The 15,221-nt window shown below is 38.5% G+C and overlaps 1 protein-coding gene across 4 annotated transcripts in view; it reads right to left on the reverse strand.

The window, feature by feature from the left end:
• The window catches only part of Fbh1 (F-box DNA helicase 1), a 49,424-nt gene extending 34,353 nt beyond the window's left edge, over positions 1-15,071 (reverse strand). Inside the window, exons 1-3 of one of the 4 annotated variants that reach the window (XM_046442395.2) lie at positions 14,914-15,071; positions 2,723-2,878; positions 76-674 (exon numbers count right to left, since the gene is read on the reverse strand). In XM_046442395.2, the coding sequence (XP_046298351.1) occupies positions 76-674; positions 2,723-2,878; position 14,914 (756 nt within the window). In that variant the 5' untranslated portion in view covers positions 14,915-15,071. Of the gene's footprint in view, positions 1-75; positions 675-2,722; positions 2,879-14,559; positions 14,694-14,913 lie in introns of those variants that run through there. The other 3 variants (XM_046442398.2, XM_046442396.2, XM_046442397.2) reach the window with 3 other exon arrangements.
• Positions 15,072-15,221: the final 150 nt, after the last annotated feature.

Below are 15,221 nucleotides of genomic sequence, written 5' to 3' on the forward strand. Positions count from 1 at the left end.
TCTGAAGAGATCATTAAATAAAGCTAATATGAAAGCTTTTAGAGGGACTTTCACTTAACTGAGCACTTTACTTACCAGTGGGTCACTGATTATCTCCTTCCAAAGGTGGCACACCAAGCTCAGATTACAATAGAGGTCTTCCACAGGGAGGAAGGCAAAGATGTGCCTCAGGACTTCACTAGGCAGGCTACAGATGTGGCTTGGCACTTCTTGGCAGGGCAAAGTCCCAAGCAGCCCATAATATGAGTCAGGAATGGGGTCAGGACCAATGTCCTCAATGTCTTGGCCAGTTTCTCCCAACTCTGCAAAGCGCTGTGACAAACAGTCCTCTGTCTGTTGCCTGACCTCCCTAGGCCTTGTGCATAATGATGACAAATGTCGTGGGGTTTTCTTAGCAACTCCATCCCTGTGGCTGGTCCCTGTGGCATTATTACTCTCTTCCTCAAAGGACCAAGAGCGCTTTCTGGGGGGCAGAGCAGACCCTGACGAGCCCAATCTCTCTTCTCCATCACCTTCCTGAGGCAGGGTACCACTGCTCTCTGCAGCAAAGATCATGTCACCCTCCAAGTCCTGACAGTTGTCCAGGCCAACAGAACTGCTTTTGGCCATGTCATTGGTGCGCCGCTGCTGATCAGCTAGGAAGAACTCAGGGCTGTATCTCTGACATCCTTGACCTGTAGAGAAAATGCAAACAGAATGGACAAAAATGATCCATGGCTGCTGATCTGCAGTTGATCCAAACAAGACAACCTAACTGAACAACAATGTTCATTATTGATGTAAACAGAGGAAAGAGACAAGGATACGTTTATGGATCAGACGTGTATATAAATAGCTAATTCAAAGGAGTACTAAACACATATTTGGAAACAGATGGAGACCACTCTTCTAGTGATGTGATGGCCAACTTTATAGCTAACAATATATACAAGCAATAAGTCACACATTGCACAAGGGACACCTGAATGGACAGAAAGGAAACGACTACTCCCATTCACACATCTGCTCACATGAGGCATGTCCTGGCTTTCTCCTACTACAGCAAGTCTACTTTTATGTAAGTAAAAAGGAACATGCTTTAGGTTTTCAAGTTTGGAAAGTCCAATTCTTCTCATCTGATGGAGTTAAAGCCCTTTTTATTTCCTCCTGTGAAGCTGATGCATTAATTTATTTTTTTAAAAAAAGAAGTCAGAATTATTTTCATATAGAGTGGTATTTAATCTCTTCTATACTTTATTTAAACACCATTTACTAAGTACTCATAATTCTGAGACAAATATAAAGTGACAGTCCATGATCTCACAGACATTTCAGGCATGTAATGAAGCCTAAATAGGGATTTCCCATATCCCCACGCTATTTTCAGACTTCAAAAAAATTATTTTTAAAAGCCAATGAAGTAAGCACCTTATAAATATACAACTAAATACACAACTATATACATTCCTTTCTAAATGGCTATGGCCAAAATCCTTACTTCGGAAAGTAAGAGAATAAACTGAAAGAAGGCTTGACCTTTAATTAAATTTATGGAAATGAAATTAATATTTCCTCCACATTAGGGGAAAAAAACAATTATAACTGCCTCTGATAGATACCCTGAATTTTAAAGACAATAAGGCCTGGTTAAATCCTGCTATTTTCTAATTGTCAGATTCAGTCACACTAATAGTTAGGATCCTACTACATGCTTAGTGCCATATTCCAAATGCTACAGAACTCACAACATAGATGAGAAGTTCACTTGTACACATAAAAAAACTAAATATCAGACAATATGTAGTTTAAAGTTGGTTACAGTAGTTCCCAAAACTGACACATATTATAATACTTAAAGATGACTAGATTATATTTAAATTGGATTCTGAAATTAGACATACCAAAGAGAACTAAGGCAATCTAGATTATACTAATAGGTATGAACAAAAGTAGGAATTCATCTGGTACAGAGAAGAGTAATAAGAGAACCAAACTCCCAGAAGTGGAACTTCTGCATGTTTATTAATTAATACCAAAATGAGGAGATGGAAATGTTACTATCCTGATTTGATCATTACACATTGTAAACACACATCAAATTATCATATGTACCCTACAAATGAGTACAATATGTCAATGACAACAAATATGTCAATTTTAAAAATTAAAATTATTAGATGATGAAAGCAAAAGTTTGATTCCATTATATTAACAAGAAAACATATTAAGTTCTTAAGAATGGCTGTAATATCGTAGAAAGTAACAACATTCAAGAATATTAATTATCACATATTCCACTTGATTTGAAAAAAATCCGAAGTCAAGGAGAAAGGTTACTGCAATGATTTGTCCAAATACTAGATGACATAGGGCACAGTGTGCCATAAAAGCACTGAATGAGGAAATATAATAACATAGTGGACCTAGTGACAGTTTGGACAAAGATGATTAATACTCAAGTAATTACAAATGTTTCTGGACTGGCAAACTGGTGATATTGGTTCATGTCTTTTATCAGGGTATAATTACACAAATGAACAGGTTCCCTGGGGTTTTTAATCAACATTTTAAGAAGACAGAATTTTCATAGAAAATTCAAAAATAATGAAACCATTGTCAAACTATTACAACAGGATTACAAAATCACAGCAGCAATATTTATAACTACTTTTATACTAGGAGCTATCCAAAGGCCATACAGACTACAGATTCTGAAAAGTAAGATATTTTCTTGAAGACATACCCCTACTCCCTCTTTTTGTTCTGGGTCTAGGATAGAGACCATGATTCGGATCTCTGTTTGTCCATCTCTGACTGAAGGGCTGGGTCACAGTCAAATGACTCTGAGCCAAATGTTGGCAGTCGATGGCTGTAAGATGCTTCCGCTTAAACCGTCTCACTGTTTTGTACCAACAGGCAAAAGAAATGGGATATTCATTAGTTATCACCAATTCTACAAGGCAGTCAGAAAATTATACTCAATTTTTTAGGAACTAATGAGTGATTTTTTTAAAAAACTATTTTTTTAATTGTAGGTGGACACAATACCTTTATTTATTTATATGTGGAGCTGAGGATGGAACCCAGGGCCTCACACGTTCTAGGCAAGCACTTTACCACTGAGCCACAACCCCAGCCTGTGATGAGTGATTTTGTTGATTACCCAATCAGCCCTTCTGTCTTCCCTATATGCCCACCATCTTTTAGTCATTTCACAATGTCTTAGCATTTCTTCTTAAAATTTAAGAATTTCCAATGACATTATAAGATCCTAAAATGATTTTTCTTTAGTATTTGTTACTTAAACTTTCTAGAGAACTTGATCATTAAATATTCAAAACGAAGTTGCCACTAAGGAATAAGTGATATTTGGCAGCTTTTCCTTGCCTATCTAGGCCACATATGTTCCTACATTAACCACAAATAAATTTAAGAGTTAACTACAGCTTTTTAAAAAATATTAAGAACTTTTATAATTTATTCTTTGTCCATTTTTTTTTCAATTGTGATTAAAATATATATATATAAACTTAAAAGAGTTGGCTATGATTTTTTTAAAAAACAAATTTACCATCCCATATATATTACACACACATACACACACACTATACACACACACACTACACACTACACACACACACACGCATATACATATATATACCAGTATCTATAAGTCTCAGAAGCAAGCAATCATAATAAAACTACTGTAAACTACTCAAGAGAATGCTCATAATGCAGAGAACTCTCAGGCCCAAGAGCATCTCAGTACGGAGAATAGACTTAGGACAAGAGAAAGGCTCCAAGAGGAGAATCCACTTTTCAGGACCTTCAGAGGAGGAAAGTTCCTATCTTCTCTCAGCAATATATCACAGCAACGACTGAGCCAAAAATTCTGTTTCAATAGTACCAAAATAAAGGGGCTGGAGGTATAGCTTAGTGTTATAATGCTTTGGTATGTGTGTGAGGCCATGGGTTTTATCCCCAGCAAAAAAAAAAAAAAAAAAAGAGTACCAAAATATTTAGTGTTATATTACTCATTTTCTGTCAGGCAATGCTTTTTCATATTTAGCCAAGATTCTTCATGCTTCTCTGTTACTGCAGGTAAGATCTAAATACCTCTCCTTCCTCATAGCATTAACATTTTAAGTAGAATAGTTTTTTGTTGTTGTTTTAAGATAAGTTCAGAGGCTGATGTGGTGACACACGCCTGTAATCCCAGAGGCTCGGGAGTCTGAGGCAGGAGGATCGCAAGTTCAAAGAGACCCTGTCTCTAAATGAAATACAAAATAGGACTGGGGATGTGGCTCAGGATTCAAGTGCCCCTGAGTTCAATACTCAGTACCAAAAAAAAAAAAAAATAGTAGTACAGATATACAAAATTAAAGTTACTTTTTGTAGGAGATGGTCAAGATGATAAAAGCAGTTCCTACCAGTACTTTATTTTCACAAGTCCTAAAAATAAAGTGAATTGTGGTATCAAATGCCAAAATCTCACTAGCCATTTCCTTTATACTTTAAAACATATAAAATCAAAACACTAATAAGTATAACTAGTATTGTTAATATTTTTAAATAAATATTCCTTCCCAGTAACCAGCCTCTTCAGAAAATCACCCTTAAAATTTTCAGTAATTCGGGCCGGGGTTGTGGCTTAGCAGTAGAGCACTCGCCTAGCACATGCAAGGCCCTGAGTTCTATCCTCAGCACCACATATAAATAAAATAAAGGTATTGTGTCCAACTACAACTAAAAAAATAATTTTTTTTTTAGAAATTCAGTAATTCTTTCAAAGTATAATATTAAGTTTTAAAAAATTTCATGAATTGTAAGACTTCTCAAAAATAAATTATACACACAAAAATAGTTCTGTGAGCCACTCTAAAAGGATGCTGAAGACCACAGAACCACTGAATTTAGAACACGCAGTACTGCCACCACAACAGCAATTACAAAATGCTTACTCTGATGAAAGCAGCACTGCATAGCATAGATGGTGGCCCCGACAAAAGAACTGGGTTTGAGCCCATCTGACCACTTGCTTGCTATATGACTTCAGATCACTTTGCTTCTCTAAGTCTTAGAGACTTAGGATTAAATGAGAAAATATACCCAAAATTGTTTGTCAAATATAAAACCCTATGCAAACATATCTATCTGCTTCCTCTATTTAACAAGGCCTATCTGATTAACTTTCTTAAAACATGGAAATATCTTTAAAATATTAAGATGACTCCACCTAATAGGACAACAAGAAGTACAGCAGCAGCTAGCCCAATTACAGCCAATTCTGTGTTGGAAATACCTTTACAAAATAGCATGCAATGTCTCAATTACTCATTATTAACAAAAAATCAAATATCTTCATTGCTTTAATGATTTCGTAAATTTCTTGTTGATTTTCAACAATTTCTTTAAACAAGTCTTATTCACCCATATAAAAGCAAAAAAAGAAAATTTTCTATATTGAAAAGGATACGTTTAAACTTCTCTACACTGGGAGAAAAAACAAAGCCTGATCCCTTTTAAAATAAGACTTGAAATTTTACCACCTCTGTTTAAAACCTTTCATATCAAAAATAAAACCCAATTATTATTTTTATCTGAAAGAGGCTCTATGGTCAGAATAGAAAAAAAAAAAAAATAAGGAAAAGCTGTGAGGTGCCTTCCAGAGTAGACCTATCTGGGCCCTAGATGAGGTGCTCCAACTTGGCTCTCCCAGAGGAGCAGCTGCAGGCTTCCATGCATCAAACCCCTTAGATCCCAGCTATCTATCAAAATGATCTCTGGTCTCGTCAATATTTCCAGATGCTTCAGAGCTGACAAGCATAGTCTACAATTAGAATTGGAGATATTAGAGAACTGTTACGAATAGACAAAAGATATCTCATGAAAACAGAAGAACATCTATTGCCAAACTGGCCTAAAGAGGAAAAGCTTTCACAGATAAAATCATCAAAATATGGGGCCAGTCATAGGCCTGCTTGTGTGTGTAGGGTAATACAAGTCAGGTAAAAAGGGTTCTGAAAATCAATAAAGAGACAGATAACCAATAACAATATTAGGCTCAATTAAGAATTCTGATGCATGTCCAAATCCATGATACACTCCTAAATGTGATTTTTAGAAATACTGTATTTAGGGGCTGGAGTTGTGGCTCAGTGGTATAGCACTTACCTGGCATGTGTGGGGCACAGCATGTGTGAGGCACTGGGTTTGATTCTCAGCACCACAAATAAATAAAATAAAGGTTCATCAATAACAACAACCAAAAAAAAAAAAACCTCTAAAAAAAGATATACTGTTGTTATACAAAAAAGAGGCTGAAAATATAGATTTGTATGCATACAGGATGAACCTTGGAACCTTTTCTGTAAAGTATGGAAGAATGGCCTCATCCCAGCTGTCCCCAGCCATCTAAACTACAACAAAGGGGCCCTAGTAAGAAAAACAGGCATGTATACTAATCATCAAACTGACATGTCTCAATCATGTGCTTTAGAGTCAAAAATACAGTTAGTTTGCTCCAAGATAAGAACTAGTCTGCCTTTTTCACTGCCATACCATCAGCACACAGCAGTGCCAGACACACAGTGCCCGCTATGGACTGAATGTTTAGGTCCCCACAAACTCATGTTAAAATCCTAACTCCCAACCTGATAATATTAAGAGTTGGGACCCTACGAGAGGTGCTTAGGTCTTAAGCCCTCGTGAATTGGACTGGTGTGCTTATAAAACAAACTCCACAGAGCTCCCTTGCCCCTTCAGCTATGTGAGGACACAGTGAAAAGATACCACCCACAAACCAAGAAGTGAGCCCTCATAAAATACCAAATCTGCAAGTGCTTTGTTCTTGAATTTCCCTGTTTCCAGTATTGTGAGAATACACTTATTTTGTTTATAAGCTAGCCAGTTTAAAACAGAAATTTTACTATAGCAGTCTGAATGGATTAAGAACACATGTTCAATAAATAATGAGAGCTGGTGTTGTGGCTCAGTGGTAGAGCACACTTGCCTCACATGTGTGGGGCATGTGGTTCGATCCTCACCACCACATAAAATTAAATAAATAAACAAAAGTATTGTATCTACAACTAAAAATATTTTTAAACAATAAAAATAAATAAGTAATGAGTGAAAGATGGCCCAGAAGGACAGGTAAAAGGGGTCAAGACTTTTAACATGGAATTTGGCAAGGGCAGACCCACAGGGAGACCTCCTTAAAGGTACACCAGACAGATAAGAGAATATCCAAAGTGTACATTCCTAAAAGAAACTGGGGAGAAAATAGGTATATTTTTGTGAGGTCTATGCAGGTATATGTACAGGTATATATTTTTATTTATGTATTACTTCATAAAATACATTTTAATTCAAAACGCTTATTGAGAAGGTGACATGTTTGTAGAAATATAATAAAAGCACAAGAATAAGAGAGCTAATGGGAACGTTAGAACAGTGTTTTGTTTTCAGAGAGTTCTGGTACATTCCACTGTACTTCTGACATGAAGCCACTGAAGAAGGAGCTAAGGTTAACAACTGGAGGAGGAGGGCACCTCAGCTGGGAGACATGGCTTCTGTGTACTAACAAATTGCCTCTATTATCCACTGGAAATGGTGCTACCCGAGTCATGACTTGCCAGGGATGTAGAGCTGGCACTTTCATCAGATTTATATATGAAAAACAGGAAAACTAAACTGCATCTCAGGTCCCTTGGAGATAAGTGCTGTCATACACTGAAGTGGGAGTTATGAGCCCTGAATCTACCTGTTCTGAAGTTAAGTCATTTAATACTTCCTCAAAGCCTTAACCCAGAGGCCAGGTAGTCTGTTAGAAGACCACCTCCTGCAGGCAGGTAAATGCATTACTAAAATTTATGAAAATAAGGAGTATAATAACCTGTCACAATCCAAAAAACCCTGTTATAATATGTGAGTACTGTGACACCCACAGTGAGGGTAACAAAACCTACCTCTACACCTGTGTCAAAACCTAGCAAGGAAACTCTTAGAATTACGTGACTACCATACCAATCTGAGCATCTCCTAAAAGGTACATGAGTTATATTTTGATAGCATTAGTGTTCTTGCTAAATTATTTTTTAAAACCTACACTAAAATTTCAATCATTCTTTTATTTTTATTAATATGCCTTTTAAAAAAGCATTTCAAATACAGCTTTATCAAAATAAAAATTCTCAAATGCTGACTCTTCCATATAATTTTCTTCCCTGAGTCACACAAACCTAATTTTATTCCTCCCTCCTAGACAGTGAATGTACTTAACACCTCTTTTACAGGGCTGTTATAAGCTGTTTGTGACTCTAAGAAGTGAAGTTAAAGAATGCTACATGATAAATATACACAGATAAAGGGAAACCATGTCTAAACCAGGTTTCCTGTGCATGGAAAGGGCTAGAATTGTTCATGAGGCTTTCCTAACCATGTGAGACCCCCCAAAATGCTCAAATTAGTTCTCTCCATACCAAAGGATCTGTACCCCTATATCCCTACCAAACTTAAATTAATGTCATATCCTTCAGGTGTTAGGACCAGAAAAAGAAAAAAAATAAAAAAACTGACAATGTATGAAAACCATTTTGTCAAACAACTTTGCTCAGACAGGTGAGGTGGCCATGCCTGTAATAGGTGAAGACAGTAGGATAAAAAATTCAAGGCCAACCTGGGCAAATTAGGGAAGCCCCAAGCAAGCAATTTAAGGAGACCCTGTCTCAAAATAAAAAGTAAAAAAGACTGAGGGTGTAGTTCAATGGCAAGTGCCCCAGGGTTAGCACCCCAGTTCCAAAATAAAAACAAAACAAAATCAATTCTGCCCAGGCCCAAATAAGCCCATTCTCATATTGCTTTTCATGGGATGGCCCTCTTAGAGTGACTTCTCTGACCCCTACTCTAGGGTCCCCCTTTCTAATAACCTGATATTCCTCTACTAATACCCCAGCTTTCAGCTCCAGCTTAGTGGACCACTGGCACCTCTGCCTTCCTGGTCTTTGCTGACTTCAAGGCAGTCATTACCTGAGGTTTGGCTCTTTTCCAAATATCAAACTCTTCACTTTGATGACAGTCTATTTCATCCCAGCCTGCTCCACCCTGTATCATTCCCTAGGTATCCCTGATGGAGCAGATCAGGCTCTCCGCAGTCTCCCTTGAACTATACTCATTACTCACACTCTACTACTTGCACTAAAAGTAAGGGCCACGTTCACCATCACTTTTCCCTCAAAGGGCTTAGCACAGCACTGCAGATAATATTTAAATACTTGCTGAACGAAAAACATGTTGTTTAATTACTCAATTATGCTTTCTTTTGCCTGGTTTCATTATTTTAATCTTCTTTATTGAAAAACAACCTACAAAACAAGTCACAGAAAGTGAAACTGAGTATTCTGGGTTTTGTGGCAGACGTCTGTTCCTCTTCTTCCTTAGCACAAACCATCTACACTTTCCAGTTCTGTGTACAACTGGAGGCATTTTAAGACTGAGTGCTAGCCAATGCAGTATGAATAAAAGCAGTGTGTGCCTTTTCCAGACATGTCCTCTGTACTATGCCAATTAACTGGGCATCTGATTCCTCAGGCTACCCTTACATGGTCAAGATGGAAGTGCCTCTAGCAGCCTGAGACCTCAGATTACTGCTTTAAAAACATCTCCTCTCCACCAAAACACCTACACACACACACACACACACACAGGAAAAAAAAAAACTTCCAACAACCCCCACCATCTGGAACCTTCTTAGATTATTATGGGATTGAGAAATAAACTTCTATTGTGAGATCATTTCATGTTTGGATATATTTGTTATTGCAGCAATGCTTACCCTAATCATTATAGGATCATAATTTCCTTTCTTTCCCTATCTTTATTCATTAGAATTCATACCAAAAAGTCCTCTTGAACTTATAGTTTACAAACCTAAATGGACAAGATGTAACTGCCCAGAATTCCTAGAGGGACTGATAATCATTAAAAAACTACTCTAAGTGTGTGTGTGTGTGGGGGGGGGGGGGATGGGAGGAGAATGAAGTTAACTTCTACAATGTCCCTTACTGGAAAAATTGCTCATAATTCCATACCTAATTATGCTAATTAGTGATTAATTTAAAGTAACCTAACCTTATCTGGCTAGTTTCTCCACATGTTTCTCACTTTCCTTCTGATGGACATGTGTGCAAAGATGAGTAAATCAATACCTGGTCTGGTGTCTCCTATGGAGATAAAAGAGGTGCCCTGCGACATAGCCCATTATTATAATGGTAAGATTCTGGTGCTTAACAGGTCTGACTGCAGACTGTAAAACCATGAACCAAACTTAAACACAAGTAAATGTGTGTTATCCTTATTTCCAGCACTGTAATTAAAGTACTCACTGAAGCCAAGAAGCACTTGGCATTAATAAAACCTCCCTGTCCTTCTGAGACATTTGTAACAATTCTTGCATTAAGTATTTAATGTGTGCCTTATACAAATTATAATTTTAATATATCTTCATTGCATTGATGGTATTATTATTATATTAATAGCAATTACTTATCTAGGAAAATATTTAATATGTCTTCCACTCATAGGCTAAGAGCTCTATGTTCTAACATAAACAGCAAGGAACTTACTCATTACCAGTGCCCAATACATACTGCTTCATAAATAACTGCTGTTTAAATGGACAACTACAAAACTATAGGGCTTCCTTTTAAAGTTGAGTTTGTCTTCCCTGGCTTTTGAATTTTAAATGATCTTAAGTAACTGAGATTACTTAAGTACTACTGCAGATTATTCCTATATTCTTATTTATAGGAATAATCTATAGCTACTGCAGATTATTCCTATATTCTTATAGCTACTGCAAATTATTCCTATATTCTTATTTTATCTCCACAGCAATTCCATGATTGTGCCACAGTTATACTGGGGCTGAGAGAAGATTATCATCAAGAACTTAGGTCTTGTGGCTCTCCAGGATAGTGTGCCTCCTACTGTAATGTTCACCCTTCTGTGTCCAGAAAGCTTTAAAGCAGCTTCAAAACACTCATATTTAATTCCTATATCACTCTTTTAATCATTGTGAAATGTCCCAACCAAAGAAATTTAATAACAAATAGATAATGCAGAAAACACTATGCAAGAAAAATATCACTTCTACTGTATACTCAAATGGAAAAGCTTCAAAATATCTCCCGCTAATTCTAAAAGAAACAAACACAGAAAGAGAACATACAGCCCTAGCTCCACTGCCTGATACATTTCTCTTGACACAAAGCCAGGTCTCTTCCAGCCACTACATCCTGCTTCTTTTTACACTCAAAGGCCCAAGTCAGTAGGCTCACTCTTCCCTGAATCATCTCACACTCTGAAATACTTCCTGCTCCCTTGAAATAGGATGGGTTGGGCTGTTCTCCGTCTACATTCCTCACAAGGAATGGAATGACAAAAGAAAGGAAAAACAAGATGATCTCTATTTACTGTCTAAAATATATCCTTATATATTTGAAAGTCCTTTTCTACTATCAATTTATTCTTCAACTACTTTTACGTATCTACTATGTCCCAGTTTCATTATAAACTCCATGAAGACTTTCCTTATGGTATCCTTGATGTTAAATGTTATTTCAGACATTAATCATATAAAAATGAATAAGTCAGACCATAAGGCAACTACCAAAACACAAATTACTAAACATAAAGCAATATGTTACATAAACAAGTGTTATCGTAGTAAACAGAGTTAGAAAAGTTGGGAAAGGTTTTACAAAGAGTTGAGCCTTAAAGATGAATGGGATTCAGTTAGGCTGAAGAAACAATATGTGCAGGCTAGGGATGCAGCTCAACCTTACATGCACAAGGCCCTGGGTTCAATCCTCAGCACCACCAAAAAAAAAAAAAGTGCAAGAACATAGAGGCACAGTAAAGCACTGTTGTGACAGAAAAGGTGGGTTTTGTCAGAACAAGAGGTACACTAATGGGAAATAAGACTGAAAAATGCATCTGGAGCCAGACTATGAAGGTCTGTTAACACCCTGCTAAAGAAACTATCCTTTATCATGGAGGCAATTCAGGGTGTCATGCTATTTTAAAGCAGGATCATTACACAATCAAATTTAGACAGACATGAAGACTGTCAGGAAAACTAGTCAGAAAGTCACTCTACCAACCAATGTGAGAGTTGGCAAAGCCTAAGAGCAACAGAAATTAAGCTGAGGACAGATGAATATCAATAAGGGTTTTTTTAACAAGATGAAGAGAACATTAAGAAAAATGATTCATTAACCATATTAAAGAGTAAAAGGAGAAATAGGTTTATGTTTTGTATTTTCCTGTAGTGAAGGGAGATCTAAAGCTCCAGTTTCGCAAATAATTTTTTGTTTTATTTTAAAGTATCTGTGGGCTGGGTGCAGTGGCACAAGCCTATAATCCCAGTGGCTTGGGAGGCTGAGGCAGGAGAATGGCAAGTTCAAAGTCAGCCTCAAGCAACTTATTAGCAAGACCCTAAGGAACTCAGCCCTGTCTCTAAATTAAATACAAAAAAAGCGCTGGGATACTGCTCAGAGGTTAAGTGCCCCTGGGTTCAATCCCTGGTACAAAAAAAAAAAAAAAAAGTATCTGTAGAATACAGGTTAAGCTCCAAAAGATACTTTGACTGAGACTGGTCCTCAAAAGCATGTGAACAGTCAATGAAGATAAAAGACTTGTGATGTTATGATAGCTAATTTTCCAGGAGTTAGGTAACTTCACAGCCAGAAGAGCAAAGACAGAATTCATATTCAGTTCCCAAATAAAAAATCAGCCTAGAAAGGAGAGAAATGATAAGCAGAAAAAAAAAGATAATGAAACAAAGTTGAAATTAGAATTTGAAGTCTAACAGTTTGGTGTACTTACAAATCAGCAACATATCAAATCATCAGTACTCCAGTGACCACAGTTCAGTGCTATATATCCATCCAATACAGCGCAAGAAAAAGGAAAAACAGTCAAGTAGCTAATCACAACACCAATGACAATTACATAAGTGAGACAGTAAAGGGCATACCACAAACTCCAAGTTTGCACAAAAGAAATGGGCAACCTAATAAGAAAAAAAAAAAAAAATCAGCTAGAACCCAGAAATAATTGGGTTTAAAAGTTTACTGCATAGACCTCACAAACATACACACACACCCTCCAGATCAGGCTTTTGCTCCAGAAAAATCACACACTATGGCACAGATTCACATACTTCATCATCTAGTTACTCAAAGGGAGTCAAGAGACCAAAGTTAAGTTCATAAAGCAGACAGGATAGACAGAATCAAATTTGGAATACCAATTAAATAATTAATTATTGCCAGGCCAGTGGCACACGCCTGTAATGCCAGCAGCTCAGAAAAGGCAGGAGAATCCCAAGTTCAAAGGCAGACTCAGCAAAAGTGAGGTGCTAAGCAACTCAGTGAGATCCTATATCTAATAAATACAAAAAGGACTGGGGATGTGACTCAGTGGTTGCATGTCCCTGAGTTCAATCCCCAGTACCAAAAAACAAGAAAAAAAAATAATTATCCTGGATTCAATTATTCCACCTTATTGTGAACCATGTGCCTCAATTTTAAAATAGGGAAACTGAGTCAGACATGATAGCACACATCAGTAGTTCCGGCTCCTCAGGAGGGTGAAGCGAGAAGATCACTTGAGCCTTGGGCAACATGGCTAGACCCTGTTTCAAAAAAAAAAAAAGAAGAAGAAGAAGAAGAAAAACAGGGAAACTGGAGACAAAAGGCAAGAGAAGGTGGGGTTATCTGTAATTAGGATAGGAGAATGGGGTGGAGAGAAGCACTAGCAGCAAAAATTTACCAGACATCTCAATTTCAAATCTGCACTGACTCTAACAGCTACAGTAAACACATCGCATGGCATGTTTTAAAACTTTTTGCACTTAAAAGCACTGGTATATGATCATCTTGTAACCCCATCCCACTTTGGAGAAGGGATAAGCGTCAATAAACTTTGACAAACTTGACCCCGTTCTATCTCCAGTAACCATACAATTCAGGAAATAGACCAAGTTGAATACACTTATTAGTAGGGAGGTTATTGTCATGATCACACAGTTGAGTTTTCATTTTATTTTAGCAGTATCTGGCACTTGCACACGCAACAGTTGGTGCTATTCTTCCTTCTAGAAGACTTTATCATTCATACCTTGTTAAAATCACTAATTTCATTAGGCCTCAATTTCCCCACCTGTGAAACCAGAATGATGTTCGTGGGTTAGAAAACTAATGTCAGGTGTTTTGTAAATCAGAGTGCAATACCAAAACGGAAAGAGTAACTGTTCTTAAATCTAACATCTAATAGCGACACCCCTTTTTCCCCCTAAAGAAACTGAAAACACCAGGAGGTTAAATGACTAGTTCTTCCTAAGGTCAGGTAAGGAACATATATCTAACCTAAGCTCTTCCATCACCCCTTGTACAGATGACTCAAATCTCAACGAATCCTTCCAAAGCCCAAGGCCTGCCCACATTACCTTAATCTTATTATATCCAGGTAAGGGGGAGGGAAAGAGAAGCAACAGAGTAGCAGAAAATGACTTGCCCAAGGTCAAAACATCAGAGTAGATGAGCCAGCAACCGAGGCCACGTCCCCGTACCTCCTCCACCAGCCCCAGAGAAACGACGAGCTGCCCCTTCCAGGGCCTCAGTGAGCAGCGTGGGGGCGGGGACCTGGCCCCGAGCTCACCGGGCGCCCGGGCCTCCCCCGTGCGCACATCGCCACGCCCGCACCTGCCGGGAGACACTACACTTACCCTCCGCCAACCCCGCCCCGCGCCGCCCTCTGACTTAGGGCCCCACCCCCGAGGCCGGGACCCCCGGGCAAAGCCCCATAGGTTAAGTTTCCACGAGACGGATCCCCGCCTAGAATCCCTGCCATGTCTATGGTCTCACGCACTATGGCACTCCGGACCCGGGCCCTCGCTAATGCTGCCTCCGGGCCCGCGCCGCTGGCCGCCCAGCCCAGCGTCCCCCGCAGCAAGCTCCTCCTCCGTCCCAGACAGCAAGCTGAGACGGCCGCCGACTTCCTCCGCGAGCTCCGCCCCGTCTCAGCCCAGGGAAGCACCCGCCGCCGGAGCTGACGGACTGCCCCAAGAACCAATAGAGACTCGCAACCGGAGGAACAGGCTGACGGATGGCCCCAGTGACCAATAGAAACTCACGAATGTAAAGGACGCGGCCTCAGCCAGCGAGCCACGCCCTGTC

Source organism: Marmota monax, unplaced genomic scaffold (assembly GCF_021218885.2).
Source record: "Marmota monax isolate L192 unplaced genomic scaffold, Marmota_monax_Labrador192_F-V1.1 WCK01_AAM20220418_F8-fsc00072, whole genome shotgun sequence".
Lineage (NCBI taxonomy): Eukaryota > Metazoa > Chordata > Mammalia > Rodentia > Sciuridae > Marmota > Marmota monax.